Source organism: Misgurnus anguillicaudatus, chromosome 18 (genome assembly GCF_027580225.2).
Source record: "Misgurnus anguillicaudatus chromosome 18, ASM2758022v2, whole genome shotgun sequence".
Taxonomy (NCBI): Eukaryota; Metazoa; Chordata; class Actinopteri; order Cypriniformes; family Cobitidae; genus Misgurnus; species Misgurnus anguillicaudatus.
This window is the reverse complement of record NC_073354.2, coordinates 38,007,534-38,033,021: the sequence shown is the minus strand read 5'-3', so window position 1 is coordinate 38,033,021 and position 25,488 is coordinate 38,007,534. Positions and strand designations below refer to the sequence as shown.

The following is a 25,488-nucleotide window of genomic DNA, read 5'->3' as shown; positions in this document are numbered from 1 at the left end:
ATGAGATCCGTCAGTGCATAAAGCTGGATTTCAACCCTAACCCCCAAACTAAAGCTTCCAAAAAATACAACATTTGCTGTGAGCTCAGAATGAAAGTTTTTACACAGTTTTATTTATTGACATGCCATAATACACTGAATATTATATTCTAATCTATCTAAAAACACACATATCTGGCCAAAAAGGACCTGTCAGCAAGCTAATATTGTGACTAATGTAACACTAATCTTTCCGTGTTACTTGCAATCTTGTAGAAATCCTTCTTTATGAATCTTCTGTGGCAATGAAGGTGATAAATATGTGCACAAGAGTATGCATACTTGGATGAAGGTCACTATAGCCTGATTTTTAGCCTGCTCTGGACAGGCTAGCTGCAAAGACTAAAACATTTTTTTTTACATTATCTTTGTTGTGTGTGTATCAGTTCATGTTAGCGATATGCAAAAGTACAAACGGTGACGTGAGTTATCGTCTCCAATGTAAATCTCTTTTCTTGGACTACAACAAACACACAGATTGTAGGTAACAGTTTACCTTCTAGGATTGGTGATGTAGACAAGACTGACATTATCATAATTCCTCCCGCTTCCGAATTTACAGCCTGTAAGTTAACTCCTGTTAGCAACCAAATCTTTCAAACATGTTAAGGAGCGTCACATTTCTTGCTGACGTCAGAGGTATTCAGACCAATCACAACAGATACAGATTAGCTGGCCAATCAGGGACACAGAGCTTTTCAAATCAATGTGTTTTGTACAAAAACTGAGCGTTTGAGGAAGGCAGGGACATCTGGAGCTACAAAAATGTTCAGTATGTGAAAAATTATGTGTTTTTTAACCATAACACACTGTATTATACCAAATACACAAAACAACGTTGCTCTTTAAGCAATGAAACAGGTGCACTTTATATACAACTTAATACAAAGCTCAACAATAAACAGAGGTTCAGGCCAGCACCGTTTAGCCGAATATAGTTAAATAATATATAACAACTTAATTAATGCAGAAACAATGACCAGAGGTTATGATAACCATGTAGCCCACATATAAATACGATTACATACAACTTACTTACAGGTAGAACTTAACCTCGATCGTAGATTAATGGCAACATAGGATACATTGTAATACAGTTACTTACAGTAACTTAGAAGAGTCAATAATACAGAGCGAATAAGAATTCATACAAATGTAACAATTTATTAATCAAGCAACATAATAATTCAAAAGTCAATTCAATCAATATATTAATCAATCAATCATAAAAAATCTACAATATGAAATAATTCAAATTCCAACTCAAACAATAATGCTTTAATCAATCATACAAATCACTCAATAATACGAAAAAGAGAAAGTAAATGATGTATTAATTCAAAAGTCAATTCAATCAATATATTAATCAATCAATCATATAAAACCTTAAAGAAGAGATATCATGAAAATCAGAGTTTTTTCATGTTTAAGTGCTATAATTGTCCCTAGTGCTTCTATCAACCTAGAAAATGTGAAAAAGATCAACCCAGTAACTTTTGTTTTGGTAAACCATTCTCTGCAAGCATGTGAAAAAATAGGTCAATGAAATTTGGCTCCCCTTGTGATGTCAGAAGGGGATAATACCGACCCTTAATCTGCACTATCCAACCACGGCACTGCCATTCAGTGCAGAAAGAAAGAGAGAGATAATTGACAGCACAACTGTTTTAATTTCATCAAACCACCATCATTGCGATCAGTGTTTGGATTTCATCAGCTCATTTGCATGTTACACACCCCAAAACGGCACATTTTTGCTCACACCTATAAAGTGTCATTTTAACATCTTCACATGTGTACTTGGAGGACACTAAATATTTATTTGACATCTTTAATCAGTCTTCTGAAATGTCTGCTTTAATGATACAAAATGAGAGAGTTGGAAATGTTATGTCGATGAGAATTACACACAGCGATTTCCCAAAATCCTCTAACACCTCTCCTTAAACCCAGTTTTACCAAATAATGTTTATTTATTATTAAGTTTTGGTGTCCCATTCTGGGGGTTGTAAGTTTGCGGTGTCTTTGATTTCTGTGGGTAGATACATTTCATTTACATACAGGAGGTCATTTGTGTGAGAGACCTGGGTGGAGTTTATCTCCAGCTGCCTATGGTTGATCAAATGTGAGTAGTTTTGGTGAGGTCTGGCTCCCCTGCGTACCCACAGAGAGTGCTTGTCTTTGAGTTAGATGTGAACTCTTTGAAAACTTTTTTTTCTCATCAGAAAATTGTTCTCTCTGGGTTCAGCCAGTCTTACACATTGCTCTAATTATACAAAATCATCATGTGCCATTATTCAACTAGTTCAGAGTATGTATCTTAATTTATTCAGATAAATTCCATTAAAAATGAATCTTACAAACTACTCAAAAATAATATGTGTAATATAGTTTTTACAGTGTACAATCTTTAGTTTGTGTCTGGTTTTAGAGTTCTGTTTTCAAATATCTGTTTGAAAGTCGTAGGTGTCCGCGTGGCTTTTCTGCAGATCGTAATGTTGCGTTTTATTGCGACGTATGGTGATGCAGTGCACGAGGCAAACCAGTACAACAACCAGTACAGCAGACACGACCGTGCAAACCATTATTCCCAGCAGACTGTCTGTTGAAAGCAACACTGGTTTGTCTGTCGGAGGTCTACTGGTGGGAGTAAATGTATCAAAAGGTCCCGAGGTGCCTGAGCCCTCAAAATAATCATCCTCACATTTTCCGTTCTTTTGAAGAATAAAGCCTTCATTACAGGAGCATTTATAACTTCCAAAGGTGTTTTCACACTTCTGATCACACTGATCGCTCTCGCATTCGTCTATATCAACACAACGCTGCTCATCAAGGACAAAACCTTCGGGGCAGTCACACTGGGCGTTGTTATTGGGGTCACACTGCGCGGGGCATTCAGCTTCAGTACAGTGCAAATTGCATTTGTGCATGTCTTCCGTCGATTGTATGAATCCATCAAAACATGTACATTCATAACCGCCTGGGGTGTTGGTGCAGTCGTGTTCACAGGGCCCGAGAGCACACTCGTCAACGTCCACGCAATCTCCACGCACACTCTTAAAGCCGGGTTTGCATAGACACTCAAAGCTGCCACGCGTATTTACGCACTGTTTGTTCGCACCAGGGCAGGCGCTCTCATCGCTGCATTCGTCCATGTCGTCACATGTTGTCCCATCCGCGTTCCGTTTAAACCCCGGGCCACAGGCGCGTTCCGATTGCGCGCTCGGTTCGTCCTGATGAGGAGTGCATGTGACCATGTTGTTGTCGAGTTTATACCCGGGCGGGCACGTGCACTCGGGTCCCTGTGCACTCTTAACGCATTCATATTCACAACCTCCCTGGAAAACTTCACAACTCCACGGTGCCTTAAGCCAAGAGCCGTCCCCACACACGTGCCGCGTACCCAGGGGCTGCGCGGTCGCGATGCTGCCTTCAGGAACGTTTTGGAGGGCATTACTCGTGATTCCAAAATGGGTTTCGTATAACGCACCCGTGCCCAGCGGGGCACAGTAGTTAGTGATCGTGTATTCACACAAATAACCCTCTAGGGTTTTGTCGCATGCCCATTCGTGCCATTTCAGTGCGTCGTTGGAGACTGACACGCATCTTGGGGAACAGACCTCATCGCTTTTTTTCCAGTTGGTGAAGTTGGTTTTGTTGTCTTTGGTGATCCACCTGTATCCCTTTAACCCGACAGTAGAGCCAGAACACAGACCACTGGTGTATTCAAGTCCCAGCCAAAAGTTTCCAGTAATTGTTTCCAGCAGATCCCTCAAAACATCGTTCGCTTTCTCAGTGCGCACGGTCATCAATTGTCCTCCTCGAGCTTTACAAATACCGCTCGCCGTGGCAAAATTGACCCTGTCTGCGTGGATACTAAAACACTTTCCATCCGCGCAAAAACCGTTATTTACGATCCCAGCACAAACTCGCAGGATAACGAGCGCTAGCGCCATTCCCAAAATATCTCTCATCTCTGCTGCTAACGCGTTATGTAACGATGCACACGATATGTTGAAGTTTATAACAAGTTACCATGCGCGCGTTAAAGACATTCATCGGTTCGAGGAGCGTTGTGTCGAATTTATAACGGCGTTGGAATCAAAAATGTGGGTGGGTCTCCTCATATTAAAATCTCTGAAAAATATGCAAATTGTATTTTTAAACATTTAAACCTACTTTTTGACTTTTCCTTGATACTTTTTGACTTGAAGTTACTTTTAGTCACTTTGGATAAAAGTGTCTGCTACGTGTATAAATGTACATAGAGTACACACACGTGTATTTGTAAAACGAATTTAATGAGTGTTTTTACTATTAATATGTGAAAAACTTGTAATTCTTAAATAAAATAAATGTTAGTATTTGATTATTTGTTTAAACAGAATTTTCTAGTAAGTGTTAAAATAAATCCTCTGTTTGTTACAATGAACCCCAGCTATGGGGTAAGGCTTAATAAAAAAACGATTTTTGTGTAGAGACAAAAGTCAGATTTGTTACAGATGGGGTTAAAGCTTTAACAATCTAAAGCTTCTGTGCCATCTGAGTGTTTAGATCATTTTGGTGTATCCTGTATGACCCCATGGGCCAACAGGCATTAAAAGCAGAAGTAAGCAGAAAAAATGTGCAGAATATTTACAGCCTACGCCCTTATGTGTTATTTTTATAATGACTGGTTCGGTTCGCTTTACATGATACATATATGTATACGCTTGATGTATTACCTAGAAAAGACTGCTATGAGTGTACAAGATGGCGCCGTGGATGGCTGCCTTGGTTTTGAGCTCTGCAGTAGGCTACTTTGTTTGTTTGTCCTGTCTTGAGTAACTTTTTTGATCACCTTCACTAAAAACGAACTCAGGAAAGATATGTTCTACTGAAAATATATAACATTATTTTTAATGAGCATCATTATAGCCTGTTGATTTCTGGTGTTTTGTCTGAATGCTAGGGTATGGCAACTGCCATACCCTGCCATACGCAAACGCCGCCCCTGCAGGAACACCACACCAAAAAACTTTATTGACGACTTTTGGACATGCTGACGTTTTCCTGGAGATTCTAGTTTGCGGAGCTGCAATCATATACAACTGCTCCAAGAGATGCAAACGATGTGCAGGTTTAGGACTTCGCTGCCGAGCCTTCGCCTGGTGAACCTCCGCTCTCTAGCAATGTTTTATATTTAGTCGGAGAGCTCGTTGACCCTTCATTGAAAATCTAGTAACGGTATACTGTCCATGTCCAGAAAGGTAATAAAAACATCATCAAAGTAGTCTGTGTGACATCAGTGGGTCAGTTAGAATTTGTTGAAGCATCAAAAATACATTTTGGTCCAAAAATAACAAAAATGACAACTTTTTTAGCATTGTCTTCTCTTCCGGTTCTGTTGTGAGGCGCATGCGCGAGACTAAAGTCACGTGACTGCAGTGATGCGGATGACGTGTTATGTTTGCAACGTTTTTTTTTTCAAACTTACAGCGTGAGTCTCCCTCAGACTGTAAACGAAGCCTGGGCGCACCAAAAACAAAAAAACAGCTGGGGCGCACCAGATAACACGTTAGCCGCGTCACTGCAGTCACGTGACTTTTGTCTCGCGCATGCACTTCACAACAGACACAGAAGAGAAGACAATGGTAAATAAATCTGATGCTGCACAAGAACTAAAAGTGTTTTTACTAATCTTTGACCAAGCTTTACTAATCTGTGAAAAAGGTTTTTAAAAATCCAGTTCACAGTCACTTTTTATATTGAAAATCTGTCATTTCCCCAAATCTGTGACATCACTTATGAACTTGGCAATTAAAGAGTTAAAATCATGGAATTTTTGTAAACATTTGGAAGTTTTGATTAGTATTGATGTTGATTAACAGATTTATGCAAAAAAGTGAAAAAAAAAATCACCCAACACATTTTTACAGCTGTTTTTAAGGCGGAGTGCACGATTTTTGAAAAAAGCCTTGGAAAACGGAATCGGGCCCACTATCAAAACACACTTGTAGCCAATCAGCAGTAAGGGGCGTTTTTACTAATCAACATCATTGCCTGGGTTGCATATATGTAGGGCGTGTTTGTTTAGGTGATTTCAAATATCAACATTGGCTTTCAGAGATCATGCACCCCGCCTTTAATTTAGTGGCTTTTTCATCCACAAACATCCCGTAAGGGTGGTGAATTTGAACAACCCACAAGGGTAAATCTTGGACATAATTACATTAATGATTAAAATTCTGGAAAGTTGACTTAATGGTAGCTCCATCTCCCTCCTATACAAGGGCCTAGATCAGATGAAGAGTCCATCTATGGGGAAGAAGAACTGGGAGTAGAAATCTCCAACGAAATTTGGGAACAAAGTCTGGAATCGATCCACAGCAGCTCCATTAAGACATTGTCTCATGCAGTTTAAAGTAATTTACACAAATGTTTGGGTAGAGACAAAAGTCAGATTTGTAACAGACGGGATTAAAGACGGGAGTGTTAAGGTCATTGTATCCTGTATGACCCCATGGGCCAATAGGCATTAAAAGCAGAAGTAAGCATAAATGTGAAAAATATATGCCACCTACGCCCTTATGTGTTATTTTTGTGCTGACCTTTTTTTTTTGGCTTTACATCATACATACATACGCTTGATGTATTTCCAAGAAAACACTGCTATTTACATTTACATTTAGCAGACACTTTTATCCAAAGTTAAGGGGAATGTCAAATTTGAAGACTTTCAAACTAGGAAAAGTTTTTGTTTATCTGTCAGTGGTGTCAAATTATGGAATAAATTGAATAATGAGTTAAAGAAATGTACAAACATATTACATTTTGAAAAGATGTGTAAAGAAAGGTATAAAGAAACATAGTGTTAATAATAATTTGAGTTTGAATATAGATTATAAATGTAAACATTGCATAAAGGGGTAGGAGTACATAAGTTTTACTTCTTCCTACTTCCTTTTGTACATCTAAATTGAGTTGTTTTATATCTTTGTTACTGGAAAAAAAGGAAGTCTTTATTTTGTTGTTAACATGTGTTTTGTTTTTCTGTTATTTATATTTTGTAATTGCATTTACATATTCAAAAAATAAATAAATATATAAAAAAGGAAACAATCAAGTGATTTGTTGTTTGGAGGCAGTAACAAGCTTTCAACTAAAGCCCACTAAACACTGGACGTCAGATAGACGTGCAGATCATGTCTATATTGGGTCCATCGATCTATTCGACGTCCAAACTAGTTCCCTTAATATATGAATAGCCTATATTATTTATACAGTATTTTTAATCTTAATTTACAATCAAAATTTTTTTTAATTAGTTTGTTATGTTAAAAGTATATGACCATAACAATTTAACATGAAAAAACACATACAGTATATAATATATACACTTAAAAAGTATATAGGGTCACTTAAGGGTGTTTTCACACCTGGTTCGTTTGAGCCCTCCAAACGCTCTCAGATCAGTTCAGGGTGTATATGTAAACAAACCAAGTGATCTCAGACCCCCCTAAAAGGACCCAAAAGCGAACCGAACTCAGACCACATCTGGAGGTGGTCTGAGTACGGTTCGCTTTTGGGTTCTTTTGTGGTTCAATTTCTTTTTGATATGTGAAATCAATGAGGTCCCGGTCTGCTTTGCGTGTCGTTTAGACATTGTATCAAAATCAACTGCTGCACAGAAAGCTGGGGTCTGAGTTCTTATAAAGTTGTGATGTGAACAAGAAAAGGTCTGAGATCACTTCAGTTCTGAAGAGGACCAAAAAGAAGAACTGGGTCCTCTTTTGAGTTCACTATATTGTGAACACCAAAAAGACTGAGGTCACATTCAGCTAGTTCCTTTTCTGGTTCACTTTAAGTGAACTGGGTTTGGTTCTTTTAAAATGAACTATATGTGAAAACACCCTAAGACTGCCTTAATAGTGATTGGTGAAACAGTTATACATTTAAGATATTGGTGGTCTAGTGGTTAAAGAGTGGTTAGTGGTTAGTAAACCAGAGGTTGCTGGAGTGTTTTGGTGTTGCAGTGCACAGTAAATGAAGAGTTTCGTTGCAAAACGAGATAACCACTGTTATCAGAAATCTCGTTTTTGGTTGTGCATTCCAATTAATTTCAATGCAGTTGGTTTGTTTTGATTTAAACCTTCATAACTTAAAAAATACAGCTGTAGAACCATAAAACAAAATAATAACATGATAACATAATAATAAACATGTTTTGACAAAAATGTTAAAAAATGAATTTATCTCGTTTTGCAACGAAACTCTTCAAATATTTTTTGAGTTTTTACAACTACACTAAAGTTAAAGAGTTTAGGAAACTTGAAAAATAGATTCAACCACAATTAAATATTTTAATTTCAACAAAGTGACGTCTTCGTTGAACGGACACTCAGACGTGTTTAAGGATTAATTTGCTCTTGGATGCAAATAATTACAAACTTTTGGTGGTTGTGATGAGTTTAATTTGCCAGGTAAGCTAGGAAAGAGTCTGGCACTGCCAATTTACTTCAGTTTAAAGTTAAATTAAAACGATTGGTTGAGGAAGTTCCAGTTCCCAGCGTGCTTTGCATGAGCGAGCAATACGACAGCATTTTTTGAAATTAAGTGATATTTTATGTGGTTTTTAGTAGTGATCGACCGATAAATCGGCCGGCCGATACATCGGGCCGATTTTAGCAGGTTTTAAGTGATATTTTATGTGGTTTTTAGTAGTGATCGACCAATAAATCGGCCGGCCGATACATCGGGCCGATTTTAGCAGGTTTTAGGTGTATCGGCATCGGCCGATTCGCGGCTTGCGTTCGCCGATAGCTTTTCCCCGGCATTAATTACAGACAGGCGCCCACAGGCAGCTCTGTGTTCTTGGAGGCTGCCTGCAGCCCGTGCATTGCCCCTCCCCCCACTAGCAGAGTGGAGCGCTCCAAGCCTGCTCTGGTAAGTTTTAAACTTCAAAGCATCTTTTAACTGTTTGACTGAAATATTGCCATATACTTAGAAAGTGTAAGCACGTTGCTCTATATGTGCGTGCAATCATAGCTTAGAAAGTTTGGTGGTCATAATGGAAAACGCGAATGCCTATAAAACTGCTTGCCATTGTATTTAGGGAGCTTCAAATAGCATTTAGGCTAACCGTATGCATACGGCAGCTGTTATGAACATCATAGGATTAAATAATGCTGACGTTGTTCCGTGATTTCGTGGTATTTATAGGAGTTTTATTCAGCGACCACCAGTCTGACGTTTGGACGCGACGCGTGCTCATAATGCCGCAAGCGAACGCAGGTCATCAGCCGAACAGCTGATCATAGCTGGACATGCTGGGTTTTTAATTTTCATCTCCATAAATATATGTAGTAGTAAAAGGCTAAAAATCAATATCCATTGCTGATAGTTTCTCGTCATTGTGGAGAGCGCAGTTCATGGTTGCATACGTTTATGGTTGTTAACACGGAGTTTCGCGGAATTTTCGTAAGCGAAAAAAAAAAAATAAGAAATTCGACCCAAAGCACTTAGTTCCAAACAGTTCCCACATTACTTTTATGTGACCGGACAAGTGTTTTTTTGTAAGTTTTGTCAACATTTCTGTTCACTGGGAGCGCAAAGATACATGCACTCTCTCATCCATGTCTCTCTCACTGCACCTCTCCCACGTGCACGCGCTTTACTATCTGACCGAAGTCCGTACACAAATCCTCATGTATTTGTTCAGTTTTATGCGTTTTAAGCGAGCTGAGGCAAACTAACTATCCCTCGCATTTATTATAGGGCAAGGGGGTGTGTGAGGTACAGAAGTGGGGCAATTGGCATGTTATTCAGAATTCTTTTTAAGTTGTTTTTTGATCAGTACTATTGCTGTTTACATTTTCCTTGTCTTCTTATTAAAGACATTTGCTCTACAAGAGATTAAGTTAAGTGCACTAAAACTTAGACCTAAGCATTAAATAGGTTGTAAATAGTTGGTTACTTTCATGGATAAAGTAAAGTGTTCCCCTTGTTATGCTGCTTGGTTGTTGCTACTGTGTGCAATGGTGTAATTATTATTTTATTTATGTATTTTAAGCAGCACTGAATTTTCTTACTTGTTCTACCTTACCTTACTATTTGTTAAATGTAGTTCAATAAATTTTCCTTTTTTAAATTAAGAGCTGTAACATTTGGTTTTATCATTGTGTCATTTTTATGATATAAACTGAATGAGAAAAAGCAGTATCGGCTCCAAATATCGGCTAAAGAAAATCGGCAGCCTGTATCGGTCATCGGCTAAAGCTGATGGAAAAAAATCGGTATCGGCATCGGCACAAAAAAATCCATATCGGTCGATCCCTAGTTTTTAGTAAACAAAAAGATTCAGTAGTGTTAAACATTTATTTATGTTGGAGATTTTTTATTTTTGGGCTCAACATTGTTCAGAAGTGTAGGCTAAGTCAATAATGTGTTGCTTTATCATATAAACAATAACTATGTGAAAGTCAGCACTGAGCTCAGTCTCAACACACTTTCACTGGTATTACATTTTCATGAGTCACATTTGATTCTGTGATTTGCGAACAAAAATTAAATTGTAGTTGGTTTACTTAAATATTTTGAGTACTCTGAACTTGTCATGTTTTACAATGTACTGTTAAGTTGTAAAATGTAAGTATTTGAGTACAGGAAACTTATAAAAAACAAGGCAATCAGTTGCCACAAAATATTTAAGTAACATTACTACTACAACTTAAGTTACATAAAGTATATAATTTAATTTCTATCAGACTTAAACTAAGTTTATATAAATATTTTTTTTTGATTTGAATTGAAGTTGTCAATCAGTTGCCTCAATTTTTTTGAGTTAGTAGAACTTATCCGGATTTGCAGTGTGATAGTATCCCAGTATTTGTTTCTGTGTGTGTTCATGACTTGCAGTGGATGGGTGAAATGCAGATACAATCATGTTTCTTTCACCTTATACCCTTACACGGAGGTCCCACAGGCATTAATTTTTAGACATGCAGTAGACGTAAAAAAAAGACGTCACCTGACGTTACAAAACAACCCCTTTGATGGACCGAATTTGGATGTCCAAAAATTACATGATAAAGACGTCACTCCGACGTCACATTACACAGTGGGGAGATAGTTAAAGTTGTGGTGTGTTACAGTCAGTAACATGGCTTTTCATACCACTGCTATGTGGGCGACACTCAACTCCGCTTGTCGTTCCACCCTGATGATCCCACGGTTTCTGCCTGGATCTCAGCATGCCTGAGGGACATCTCACTCTGGATGAAGGATCACCATCTCCAGCTTAACCTTGCGAAGACAGAACTTCTTGTCATATCATCTGAACCAAAAATTCAACTTTTCCATTCAGCTAGGTTCCTCGACCATTACGCCTTCCAGGACAGCCAAAAACCTGGGAGATGATCAGCTTAGCTTCACGGAGCATGTTGCCAACAACACTCGCTTTTGTAGATTCATCCTCTACAACATTAGGTAAATTACACCTTTCCTAAAGTCCTAGTCCAAGCTTTTGTCCTGTCCAGGCTGGACTACTGCAATGCGCTAATGGCTGGACTTCCAGCCTGCATGACCAAACCCCTACAGATGATTCAGAACGCAGCGGCAAGAGACTCCTCTCTTTGTAAAGTTACACTGGCTTCCTATAGCAACTTGCATCAAATTTAAAGCTCTGCTCCTGGCCTTTAAAACCACCACTGGGTCAGCGCCCCCTTACCTTCACTTACTTATAATGCCTTAGGTACCCTCTCGATCCCTGCGCTTTGCCACAGAGCAATGGCCTGTGGTGCCATCTCAAAAAGGGAAAAAAAAACATTAGCATGTACCTTCTCAGGAGCTGTTCCACAACTGTGGAATGATCTGCCGGTTGCGACACGACCTGCAGACTCTGTAGCCGTCTTTAAGACTCGGCTCATCTCTTTCGCCATTACCTCACTTTCTAATATAGGACTTATTATCTTTCTCTATTTTTCCTTTTTCTTTCCTAAACAAATATTACTAACCAACCCTTGTCTATGTATACTGTGTTGGACTTGATGAGACTATTTCCAGTGCACGTATGTGTTGCTGTTTCTGTGTTGCTATAATTGCTTCGATTGCTTACCTCATTTGTAAGTCACTTTGGACAAAAGCGTCTGCTAAATGACTAAATGTAAATGTAAACATTTAATAAATACTCTCCTCCATATTGTCCAAGCCCTATCCAGTTGGCCTCTACCACATTATACAATACTTAACACCTTATTAAATACATAAATGTCCACACACACACTGTTTTATTGAGGGTTTGAAACATGAACACAATGTCAAAGCTCTGACGGCCCAAATGGGGCTGTAACATCAGACTACTTGCATTTTATGGTTGTCAGCTTTGTTGCATTACATTTACTTCACCAGCAGAAGGTGGTGTGCATCTTCTGTTTGAATGAAGCTTCGAGTAATGAACCATTTTCGACACAATTGTATCGGAAAGCAATAATGCTTCGAAACGCTTCATTTGGCCATCACTACATGTAGTAATCCATCCATGAACAAGAACACGACAAAGACATAAACAGGAATCCTCGGGTGGTAACATGAACTAGAATCAGACAGACTTACAGGTACTTGCAACTATAATACCGAGCAATAGTTGAATCATCAAACAGGGTTTAAATAGACAGAGTAACAAGGTAATGAGACACAAGTATGGGTGATTTGAGTGAATGAGTCAATGCAAAGGTTTGTGGGAAATGTAGTGTGATAATGGGATCAAATGTCCTGAGGGCAAAGGCAGCACAGACACTGAAGACCAACAGTGGATATCATAACAAAGACTGCTGGCTGTTATTTTGGAATGATTGTTTTAAATTTTGTTCATTAAATTGAGAATCATAAGAATTTTATTTAACACAGTGCTGTGGTTGGTGATGTGACAATAAAAGTGATTTGATTAATTATGCAAATTAATTCAATCTACTATTTTAAGCTTTGACTTGTGATAAGTTAAAATTGTTTAACTTCATTTGTTAAGTTAAAGTGCACCTATTTCATTGCAAAAAAACAAGGTTATTTTGTGTATTTGACAGTGTTTTCACATGGTCTATGATTAAAAACACATTATTTTCAACCGTATATTTTTGTAGCTCAAGATTTCCCTCTTTTCCTGAAATGCACAGATTTTGTATCTTTTGTATTTTGTACAAAACTCATCAATTTGAAAAGCTATGTGTCTCTTTTTGACCAGCTAATCTGGGTCTGAATACCCCTGACGTCAGCCGGAAATGTGACGCTCCTTACCATGTTTAAAAGATTCACTCACAATGCAATGCTAACAGGAGTTAACTTACAGGCTGAGAGGAATTATGATAATGTCGGTCTTGTCTACATCACCAATCCCAGGAAGTAAACTGTTGCCTACAATCCGTGTGTTTGTTGAAGTCCAATAGAGATTTAAGTTGGAGACGATAACTCACGTCATCGTTTACTTGTTTTTACCTTTTGCATACGGTTAAGTAAGGAATAATTGACGACGGGCCATTGAATTATAAGAAAATAATGCACACCAAGGTGGTAGTGCGGCACGATGCGAAGCGGAGTGCCGTTACACTGCAGGTGTGCATTATTTTCAAATAATTCAAAGGACCGGAGTCAATTATTCCGCTTATACCACGGTTACCACAAACATTGCTCTGGTGCCTATTTTTAAGACATTTGAAAAGATAGGTGTGCGGTTTACAGAAAAATAATCAACACCCATAGAACATTTCTCAGCCAATCAGAATGCAGCATTCAACAGACCCGTGGTATAACATGTACTAATACATACACACCAAAGGAAATGTAAAAACACGAATCGAATCATTGGTGCTCTTTAAAGTAGCGTAGTTATTGTATATTGCAGTGTACAGTAAGACTGAAATAATGCAAACAATATTAAAGGGGCCATGTCAAATAAATCTTTGGTGTCCCCAGAGTACGTATGTGAAGATTTAGCTCAAAATACCATGTAAATAATTTATTATAACATGGTAAAATTGACACTTTGTAGGTGTGAGCAAAAATTTGCCGTTTTGGGTGTGTCCTTTAAAATGCAAATTAGCTGGTAATGCAAACACTGATCACAATAATTGTGGTTTGATGCAATTCAATCTCAATTGTGCTGTGAATTATTTTCGCTCTGCACTAAATGGCAGTGCTGTGATTGGATAGTGCAGATTAAGGGGTGGTATTATTATAATAAGAGCTCTTTATGACATCATAAGGAGAGCCAAATTTCAATGAGCTATTTTCATGTGCTTGTAGAGAATGGTTTACCAAAACTAAGTTACTGGGTTGATCTTTTTCACATTTTCTGGGTTGATAGAAGCACTCGGAACCCAATTATAGCACTATGGAAAAGGTCCGATTTTCAGATAGAACTCTAGATGCTTTTCTGGAAAAGGTAGTGTACTGTACATTTAAATGTAAAATATAGAGTCAGAGTTTCACAAATGTTCTAATAGTGTAGAAGATGCTAAAACACATTATAAAGCATCACTTGGTAAAATGTGGATTCATGTGATTAATGTCTTTGAGAGTCATGACAAATGTACTGTAAGAAGTGAAAAGTTGGAACAAAAAATTTTCATTTAGGGGTGGTTTTAAAATTAATATAAGAGCTGTCCAAACTGAAAACAAATTACATATCAAAATTCATCAGTGCCCTTTGTTTAGCCTGAAAATGTACACAAGTAATGTTTTTAGTAAGGCATGTTTGCTAAAACTAGGGAAACCACCCCTTAAAGTATTTTTCACTTAAACATACAAGTTGAAAAAAACATTTTTTAATTAATCCAACTTTTCACTTCTTATAGCTCAGAGTTTTATTTCTTTGAAAACACCCACTAAATTCAACGGCTATAAAAATGTATCAGATGAATATTTTTTCCACTTTTTTTCCATAAATCTGTTAATCAAACTCAGAACTGATCAAAACTACCAACTCTGTACAAATATTTCATGAGTTTAACTCTTTAATTGCCAAGTTCATAAGTGGTGTCGCTGATTTCGGGAAAAAACACACAAAATGACAGATTTTCAATATAGAAAGTGATTGTAAACTGGATTTTTGTTTACCTTTATGTCAAAGATTGGTAAAAACATTGGCTTTAAAGCATTTTTAGTTTTTGTGTAGCATCAGATTTTATTTTTTGTTAGTGGCTGTTTTTGCCCCATTGACTTCCATTATAGCATATTAGTGTGTGTGTGTGTGTGTGTGTGTGTGTGTGAGCGAGCGTGTGTGTGTGTGTGTGAGTGTGTGTGCGCGTGCATGTGTGTGTGTGTGTGTGTGTGCGCGTGCATGTGTGTGTGTGTGTGCATGTGTATGTTTGTGTGCGTGAACTAATATGCTTTTATTATGGAGTTATACTGCATATAACGCAACATACAAGCCAGAAATTAAGCTTTGTTTTTTGCACAGGGCAACTAAAGGGTTAATAGTGCCACATGGTGATCAACAGTTAAAAAAACTTGACCTCTTAGCAAAAGGAAAAAACACCAACATTCAAGAATGCATATGATTAAAAGGTGTCATAGCTCTGCAATCAAAAAATGTTGTTATAATGGAAGTCAAAGGGGCAAAAAACATGTAACAATAAATGAGGTGCATATGATGATGATAATAACAATACTTATGTCATTAATAATAACAGTGATATTCATAATAATAGATGGTGATGATAATCATATTGGTAGCACTTTATTTTACAGTATGTGTACTTGCCTTGTATGTATATGGTGGATATGTTGTACATTCAGACAGGTGCGTGGTACCTGCTTTTGAGTATTTTCATGGTAATTAAATGGTCTCATTACTTACTGTACATACTTGGAAGTTATTATGTAACCTTAGATAAGTACTGGGTAGTGCATATAATAACTGTGTAAAATGCAGCACTTCATTTTACAGTCCTGTTCCCATGCAATTACTATGAACGTACTAGTGAATGTACTCAGTATGCGTACGGTATTTAATGCTTTGGTTTAAAGAGTACTATAAAGGACAAAGATACTGAGTACAAAAGTGGCACATCAGTAATGTTTGTTATCAGTTACCATCATACACATACACTATAAGTGCCTTTCTGTAACACTGGCCTGTAAGTACAGTAATGATACCATTTAATTACCATGTAGATAGTCAAAAGTAAGTACTACACATTTGCGTGTATGTACAACATAAATACCATATATATATATATATATATATATATATATATATATATATATATATATATATATATATATATATATATATATATATATATATATATATATATATATATATATATATATATATATATATATTCATGGTAGGATTAACATTTGTATATGTGTATATATGTCGAAGCTAAGGTAGTGCATTAAAATCAAGTGTGGTATAAGTTGGATATAGATTTATATTTGTGTATTTTAATTATGTTTATAATTAATAAAGAGCAACCTACTTGTATACTTACAAGTTTAATAAATGCGAGAGTTAAAGTCATGTCAAAGATATGCTCATATATTATTAGGCTATGTAACTTGTGTAAATACATTATTTATTTTACATTGTGTTTGTTTTGTGTCCATGCAGCACATTTGACAGATATCTGTTGTTGGATCATTATAATCCATTATATCATTATACATTTGGTTAAAGTGCATTCTGCATATTAATTTGGAACAGCATATTTTTCAAAGTATTAAAATATCTTTTGACATATTTATTTCATTTAAATAGAATAACATCCACATAACTGTTGAGGGTAAAATAACATTTGTAAACTTACTGACTGTATTGAAAAAAATAAACAAAATGGCACGTACATAATAATTTGTAACGCGGTGTACTAAAGAGAAAAGTTGAGTTTACACCACAACTAAGTATTTACTCAAACTATGTGAACTCCAGTGTCTGGAAGGTTTACAGGACTCATTCACTGGGATTTACATTGAGACGTTAAAGATCAGATTTTAAAAAGCTAGTTATAGTCATAGTTTAATAAATTATATGATGTAATTTAGTGAATGCCCAGAAGAGGGCGACATCCACTAACTCGTCAAAGCAGAAACTCTGCAGAAGAGCATAAACATTTGTAGGAGATAAACAGCTGCCAACAATATAAGAAGAGAGTTAAAATTAAATCATTTCGAAGTGATCTTCCTAGTTAGCATATTAAGCATTATTGCTGAGCTTGTTCAAAAAGAAACACAGTGTTAAAGGGGACATATCATGAAAATCTGTTTAAGTACTATAATTGCTGTCAACAAATGAAAAAGATCAACCCAGTAAACCATGGCAAGCATGTAAAATAGGTAATTGAAATTCGGCTCCCCTTGTGATGTCAGAAGGGGATCTTATTATAATAATACCACCCCTTAAAGGAACAGTATGTAGGATTGTGGCCAAAACTGGTATTGCAATCACAAAACTTGTGGCTAAAACTGGTACTGCAATCACACAACTGATGGCCAATACACATCATGACAACATAAACATCAGTTGAGGGCTGCAACTCCACTTTTTAAATGACAATATCCTGGCCAGACCACTGTTATGAGTGATATAAGTATTTGAAATGTAAATGATTTCTTGATGTCTAGTGACATATCAGGGCCATTTTGTGATTAATTGATATAAATTTCTTACATACTGTTTCTTTAATCCAACCACGACACTGCCATTTAGTGCAGAGACAATTTTAACAAACCATGGTGATCAGTGTTTGCATTTCAGCTCATTTGCATGTAAAAGGACACACCCACAAATATTATATTATAAATATTTTTTGCTCACACCTACAACGTAGCACATTTTTACATATTCTAACAAATACATATATATATATATATATATATATATATATATATATATATATATATATATATATATATATATATATATATATATATATATATATATATATATATATATATATATATACATATGGCATTTTGAGCTAAAAAAACAACAGATTTATTTGACATCTTAAAAGTCTACACGTTTTAAATATGAAAATAATATATTTATTCTCTTCATTTCATAACACTGTCAGTATTGTCATTTTCAAACTTGTGCAATGCTTTAGTTCTTCTCACATTCTCAGAAACTGCATCCAAAATATTCTTTAGGCTATTAAAAAAATAATAAACGCATGCATTCCAGTATGTAGTCCTACATTCTTCAGTTTGTGTCTGGTTTTAGATTTCTCTTTTTAAATATCTGTCTGGAAAGGACAGTTGTGTATTTTTTTCAGTGATCACCTGTTGAAAATCGTAGATGTCCGTGTGGCTTTTTTGCAGATCGTAACTCGTCACTTGTTGCGTTTTACTGCGATGTCTCGTGATGCAGCGCACGAGGCAAACCAGTACAACAACAGACATGACCGTGCAAACCATTATTCCCAGCAGACTGCCGGCTGAAAGCAACACTGGTTTGTCTGTCGGGGGTCTACTGGTGGGAGTAAATGTATCAAACGGTCCCGAGGTGCCTGAGCCCTCAAAATAATCATCCTCACATTTTCCGTTCTTTTGAAAAACGAACCCTTCATTACAGGAGCATTTATAGCTTCCAAAGGTGTTTTCACACTTCTGATAACACGGTTCGCTATCACATTCGTCTATATCAACACAACGCTGCTCATCAAGGACAAAACCATCTGGGCAGTAACACTGGGCGTTGTTATTGGGGTCACACTGCGCGGGGCATTCAGCTTCAGTACAGTGCAATTTGCATTTGTGCATGTCTTCCGTCGATTGTATAAATCCATCAAAACATGTACAGTGATAACCGCCTTCGGTGTTGGTGCATTCATGTTCACAGGGCCCGGAAACACACTCGTCCACGTCCACGCAATCTCCACGCACACTCTTAAAGCCGGGTTTGCATAGACACTCAAAGCTGCCACGCGTATTTACGCACTGTTTGTTCGCATCAGGGCAGGCGCTCTCATCGCTGCATTCGTCCATGTCGTCACATGTTATCCCATCCGCGTTCCGTTTAAACCCCGGGCCACAGACGGGTTTCGACTGCGCGCTCGGTTCGTCCTGATGAGGAGTGCATGTGACCATGTTGTTGTCGAGTTTATAACCGGGCGGGCACGTGCACTCGGGTCCCTTAGCATTCTTAACGCATTCATATTCACAACCTCCCTGGAAAACTTCACAATGCCACGGTGCTGGAAGCCAAGAGCCGTCCCCACACACGTGCCGCGTACCCAGGGGCTGCGCGGTCCCGATGCTGCCTTCAGGAACGTTTTGGAGGGCATTACTCGTGATTCCAAAATGGGTTTCGTATAACGCACCCGTGCCCAGCGGGGCACAGTAGTTAGTGATCGTGTATTCACACAAATAACCCTCTAGGGTTTTGTCGCATGCCCATTCGTGCCATTTCAGTGCGTCGTTGGAGACTGACACGCATCTTGGGGAACAGACCTCATCGCTTTTTTTCCAGTTGGTGAAGTTGGTTTTGTTGTCTTTGGTGATCCACCTGTATCCCTTTAACCCGACAGTAGAGCCAGAACACAGACCACTGGTGTATTCAAGTCCCAGCCAAAAGTTTCCAGTAATTGTTTCCAGCAGATCCCTCAAAACATCGTTCACTTTCTCAGTGCGCACGGTCATCAGTTGTCCTCCTCGAGCTTTACAAATGCCGTTCGCCGTGGCAAAATTGACCCTGTCTGCGTGGATACTAAAACACTTTCCATCCGCGCAAAATCCGTTATTTACGATCTCAGCACGAACTCGCAGGATAACGAGCGCCAGCGCCATTCCCAAAATGTCTCTCATCTCTGCTGCTAACGCGTTATGTAACGATGCACACGATATGTTGAAGTTTATAACAAGTTACCATGCGCGCGTTAAAGACATTCATCGGTTCGAGGAGCGTTGTGTCGAATTTATATCGACATTCATCTGTCAGAAAACGAAGGAAGTTCGTGTGCTCTCTGGCAGAAGTCCCGGAGTCACTTTCTCTCCACCAGCTCTGCGCATGCGGACTGGATACATGATAGACTGAATCCTCGAGCATCTGATTTCAAAGTTAGTTACTATGAATAGATGTTCACTTTTGATTAACAACATGTTTTGAGATATCTGGTTCTTTAAATAAGTGCCAACAGACAAAATAGAAAGTAAGAAGGAATGATTTAAAAAAGAAATAAAGAAGGAAGGATTTAAAAAAGAAAGAAGGAAGGAACACTGTAAAAAATTCCAGTGTTACTTGCAGCTGTTTGCCAATAACTTACTGTAGATTTACATTTATGTTATTTACTGGCAACAGTTTGTTGAAAGTTAAATGAACATTAAACATTACGAAGTCTTTATCTTTACAGAACAAAACTAAAATAACAGCATCAAGCAAAACATTCTGGGATCCAGAAATCCTCATTTTTGTTTTAACCTTCAGATTTTGTTAATGTTTTGCTTGATGCTGTTATTTTAGTTTTATTCTGTAAAGATAAATACTTGTTAATGTTTAATGTTCATTTAATATAGGTAGAGGGCTTGTTGCAACACTTACTAGAAAATTCTGTTTAAATTCTGTTTATATCCATGATCCTTCATTTAATCATCCTATACTCTCATGGATCAATGCATAGATCCATATCAATGTATCAAATATTTCCTCTGATATTGTATTTACAGTTATCATTTTGCTTCATGAAATTTAGATGTTTTGATTTCATTGTTGTTGAGTACTTAAGGCTTCGTTTTAACACTGTGTTGCAACAAACCTGTATAACAAATGTTTTTTAAAGCCAGCTATCAGTAAGAGTTGTTGGCATGTTTTAAAATGATGCTGTTTTGTTAGGTAACAAGATAGGGATTAAAATAATATAAGATCAGATTTGGTGACTTTCATGTTTCTTAAACACTCTTTGTCTGGTATCATAACAGAAAACAAATTAAAACCTTTCATAAATTCAAGCTCGTCGTCTTGAGACTGAGAGAAAAAGACTAAAAGTACAGATTACTCAAAATAACTGTGTTACAATTAACCCCACGCTAGTTTTTTTGGTAAGATTGTGTTTAATGTTAGTATTGTATATGGATTTTATCACCAGCTCAAATTCACGTCATGTATATAAATATATTTATATTAAACATTTCCAGGTGGATACAATGACCCAAAAATCATCAATGAGTGAATGTATCACTATGCCACAATTCTCTTTAAACATCCTGCTCCAGTAAATCAATGTTTCCATGATTTTAATGAAATTAGGTGGAGGGTGGAGCTATATTTGGTTTCTGATAACATGAAAGTTTTGTAGGTGTGTGTATAATGACAGATTTACGGGAGAGGCTTTAGGAAGAGGAAACAAGCAGCCGCCCTGAACTACCAAACACACACCTCTCTTCTGTCCTCATCATCTGTCTCATCCACCAAATACTCCACTTATGTTGTGTGGGACATCCGTTACAGTTTATGTTCCTGAAGCTCAATAATCATGGAGCTAAAGGTTTAAATCCAGAGAAAATGTATGCATTGTAAGCCGATTAAAGCGTCTACAAAACATTTATAGTCTTAAACAGTGTTGGGAGTAATTACGTAATAATATTACTTTTCTAAAGTAACGAGTAAAGTAACGCATCACTTTATAAGTGTGCACATTAATACTTGCGTTACTTTTTTTTAAAAAAGTAATGCAAGTTACTTTTCAGTTTAATTAATTCAAGTAATTCAATTCTAGTAAGTTTTTTCAAGCCCTGGGGAGTCAGCTGACATTGGCTTAACTTAGCACCTTAAGATTCTTAAAGGAATAGTCTACTCATTTTCAATATTAAAATATGTTATTACCTTAACTAAGAATTGTTGATACATCCCTCCACCATCTGTGCGCGCGCACGCAAGCGCCGGAGCGCGCCGCGACGCCTCGTTAGCATTTAGCTTAGCCCCATTCATTCAATGGTACCATTTAGAGATAAAGTTAGAAGTGACCAAACACATCAACGTTTTTCCTATTTAAGACGAGTAGTTATACGAGCAAGTTTGGTGGTACAAAATAAAACACAGCGCTTTTCTAAGCGGATTTAAAAGAGGAACTATATTTTATGGCGTAATAGCACTTTTGGGAGTACTTCGACTCGCCTGAAAAGTCCGCTCCCCTTCTTACTCTCATAATGGGAGAGGGAGGGTGTTACTGCGCCGAGTCGAAGTACTCCCAAAAGTGCTATTACGCCATAAAATATAGTTACTCTTTTAAATCCGCTTAGAAAAGCGCTATGTTTTATTTTGTACCACCAAACTTGCTCGTATAACTACTCGTCTTAAATAGGAAAAACGTTGATGTGTTTGGTCACTTCTAACTTTATCTCTAAATGGTACCATTGAATGAATGGGGCTAAGCTAAATGCTATCGTAGCGTCGCAGCGCGCTCCAGCGCTTACGTGCACGCACACAGATGATAGAGGGATGTATCAACAATTCTTAGTTAAGGTAATAACATATTTTAATATTGAAAATGAGTAGACTATTCCTTTAAGATTCGCACGAAATTAGACTTATGAGGTGTCATGAAACATTTTGATAAAAACAGTAAATGCTATCAAAATAAAAAGCATACAGTTATAAACATCTCTTCATGTACTATTTTGCTTTCATTTTGATTTCGAATAACATCATACAAACCAATTTTGTTGTTTTTTCCACATTTAAGGGGAAATGTTCATTACCGCAACGTGTTCATGACTGGATTTGGGTTCTTTGACATGGAAGTATTTTTAATTAAAAAATCTCAAAAAAAAAAGCTTCAGTGCATGTTATACTATAAACATTAACAGTAAAGAAACATGAGGTATTTGGTGATCATTGATAAATAATGTGTCCAAGAAAAAAATTCTCATCCTCCGCAACAATTTTCAATCATTTGCTGAGTCCCAATTCGCCTACTTATACGACGACCTTAGAGTATGTACTGTTTTTGTGAGGAAAATGTACATACTTTTGAGTGTGTAGCAAAAGAGTATGCACGTTTTGGTACATACTTCGATGACGTCATGCAACGTGAACGAAAACGTGGTTGCCTAGTTACCCACACCATGACTGTTAAAAATATTTCATTCATTCTTATAACTTATGTCCAATATAATTGTATTTACTTTTCCCATCTTTTTTTCTCATCGTTTTTTTCACAATGCACTGCACTTCGAATTCTAACCGGAAATAGTAGACCATCTGGGGATCTTTGGGATACTCATTTCAACATACTATGATTTGGGACGTACTAATACTATTTATGCGAATTGTTTAAGCCCACAAGGAACTAACATTTAAAAAAAATGTTGTAAGGGACATAATTGACTGTGACACTCAAGATGACTCAAGTTTTAATTTTTTCTCTCCAGGTAAAAGTTAACATTTATTTTTTTCATAGTACCTAGACAACTTTTGAGTTCTCATTACCGAAACATGAGTTTGTAAATGCATATTTAATGTTGTGGTAATGATAATTTTTGATAATGATAATCTAAAAAATTTTATAGTAAATATTGTTTAAATCCTCTAAAAAAATGGTTATAGTAAGTTCAGACCTTAATCTTATATGTGCAAAAAAATTTGCTTCAAGGGCTTTTTAAAAAAATCTGAAGCTGGACACCTTTTTAGTCTGAATTTCGTGAGAATCACCCAACTGTGAAAAGCGCTATAAATAAAATTGAATTGAATTGAAAAATTGAATTAAATAAATCTTGTGGATGTACAGTGAAAGAGGAACCGAGCCAGATTCCAGAATCTTATTGAAATCCAGGAATAAACTCTTGATGTGTGCACTTAACAATCATTCAATACATCCTGGTTAGTGACAGATTCTTAACATCCTGGTTAGTGACAGATTTTCTAACTACTGTAACTATATTTAACACAAACTGAATTCATTAAGAGTTTAAATCAGATCTGTATTGTTCTGTGTTCCCAGATCTGGATTAGTAAGTTCATTCTGTAACAGGGTGCAGTCAAATCCTTCCTGTTCAGGTATATGACCGCTCTCTCTCTCTCTCTCTCTCTCTCTCTCTCTCTCTCTCTCTCTCTCTCTCTCTCTCTCTCTCTCTCTCTCCCCTCTCCTCACATCCTCAGGAAAGAAGGAAGGATATTCTGCTTTTCTTTACTAAGAAGTCAAATAAATTTGCGAGTAGGAAAAGCAGTGAAGGGCTCCTTAAACCTAAACATGATAAGAATAATTTAATGCAGCCAACTTTTATTATAGTTTTATCACAGGTAAATGTTTTTATAATTACAAATATATATATATAAGTGCTCTGCTTGTGCACAGTGATGCTTTCACAATTTCGATTTTCTGTGTTTGAATTATGTGAATTTAATATTTTTGATTAGAAGTTTGTTTAGATATAGACTGTAAAACATTTGCTGTAGTTTTGTAGCGGTTTGACAGTAACTAGATTTATATTTATCTAATTTATTGGCAACAGTTTGTTCAAAGAACATTAAACATTAACAAGGGTTTGTCTTTACAGAGTAATATTATAAAAAAACAGCCTCATGCAAAACATTCTGGGAACCAACATTTTTTTTAATTTTGATTCCCAGAATGCTTTGCATGACGCTGTTAGTTTATAGTATTTATCCTGTTAATCTAAAGTTTAGTTAGTGAACAATGTTTATTTATCTTTACACAAACTGTTGCCAGTAAATAATAGGTTTAAATCTACAGTAAGTTACTGGCAAACAGCTGCAAGTAAAGCTGTAATTTCTACAGAAATGTGACTGTTAATAATCTGCTTTCTCCAACACTTTCTGTCCTGGCATAGACTTGCTCAATTCAAAATGAAGGAAGCCGGTTTAAAGCCTGTTTGTTGTGCTTTTAAAAGGTCTGAATAGCACAAAAGGTCCTGCGTTTCGCAGATAAAACACATCACGTGTTTTACAACAGCAAACTTTTCCTCTTCTTGTTTTTAGAAGTGCTTGACCTCTGACACGGGGGTTTAATGCTTTGCTGTTCACAGAAACCACTCTTTATTTTTCTGTGTTTTTGGTGAATGGTTAATTTGGTTTAATGAAGATGGATTAATGATGCTGATCTGGATGTTTTGCTGTGCGCCCCGATAGTTTCGAAGGAATGTGTGCTGTCATCTGAAACATAAGAAATGATCCAGAATCTTCTCAATGACAGCTCATATTAATGATAGAGAGATGGCCAGCCATAAAATAAAGTAACGGAGTGCAAAAACATATAACATGTTTCCGATGTGCTTTAATGCACTGAATGATATAGAAGTTTATATGAAACCTTTCGACGGTATCAGATACTTTAAAGCACTGTAAAAAAAGTTAAAACAACTTGGTTTGCAAGCCAATTCAACCACACTGTAAAAAAATTCCGTAAAAATTGTAATGTTATTGCAGCTGGGTTGCCGGTAATTTACCGTAGTTTTAAATTTATGTTATTTACTGGCAAGGGTTTGTTCAAAGTTAAATAAATTTTAAATATTAACAAGT

General features: G+C 36.8%; 2 protein-coding genes and 1 long non-coding RNA gene across 3 annotated transcripts in view; 1 reads left to right on the top strand and 2 right to left on the bottom strand.

Annotated features, from left to right (window-relative positions):
- The window catches only part of LOC141350632 (uncharacterized), a 36,051-nt gene that overhangs the window by 2,579 nt on the left and 7,984 nt on the right, over positions 1–25,488 (top strand). The window lies entirely within an intron of this gene.
- LOC129429568 (thrombomodulin-like) lies at positions 1,485–4,150 on the bottom strand. Its single transcript, XM_055186359.2, has one exon. The coding sequence runs from the start codon at positions 4,010–4,012 to the stop codon at positions 2,480–2,482; it is 1,533 nt and encodes a 510-aa protein (XP_055042334.2). The 5' UTR covers positions 4,013–4,150; the 3' UTR covers positions 1,485–2,479.
- LOC129429567 (thrombomodulin-like) lies at positions 18,037–20,057 on the bottom strand. The gene has a single exon (XM_055186358.2). The coding sequence runs from the start codon at positions 19,818–19,820 to the stop codon at positions 18,234–18,236; it is 1,587 nt and encodes a 528-aa protein (XP_055042333.2). The 5' UTR covers positions 19,821–20,057; the 3' UTR covers positions 18,037–18,233.

What these genes read in the sequence shown, in the direction of transcription:
- LOC129429568 (XM_055186359.2), bottom strand. Translation starts at nt 4,012, where the DNA reads ATGAGAGATATTTTGGGAATGGCGCTAGCGCTCGTTATCCTGCGAGTT.
- LOC129429567 (XM_055186358.2), bottom strand. Translation starts at nt 19,820, where the DNA reads ATGAGAGACATTTTGGGAATGGCGCTGGCGCTCGTTATCCTGCGAGTT.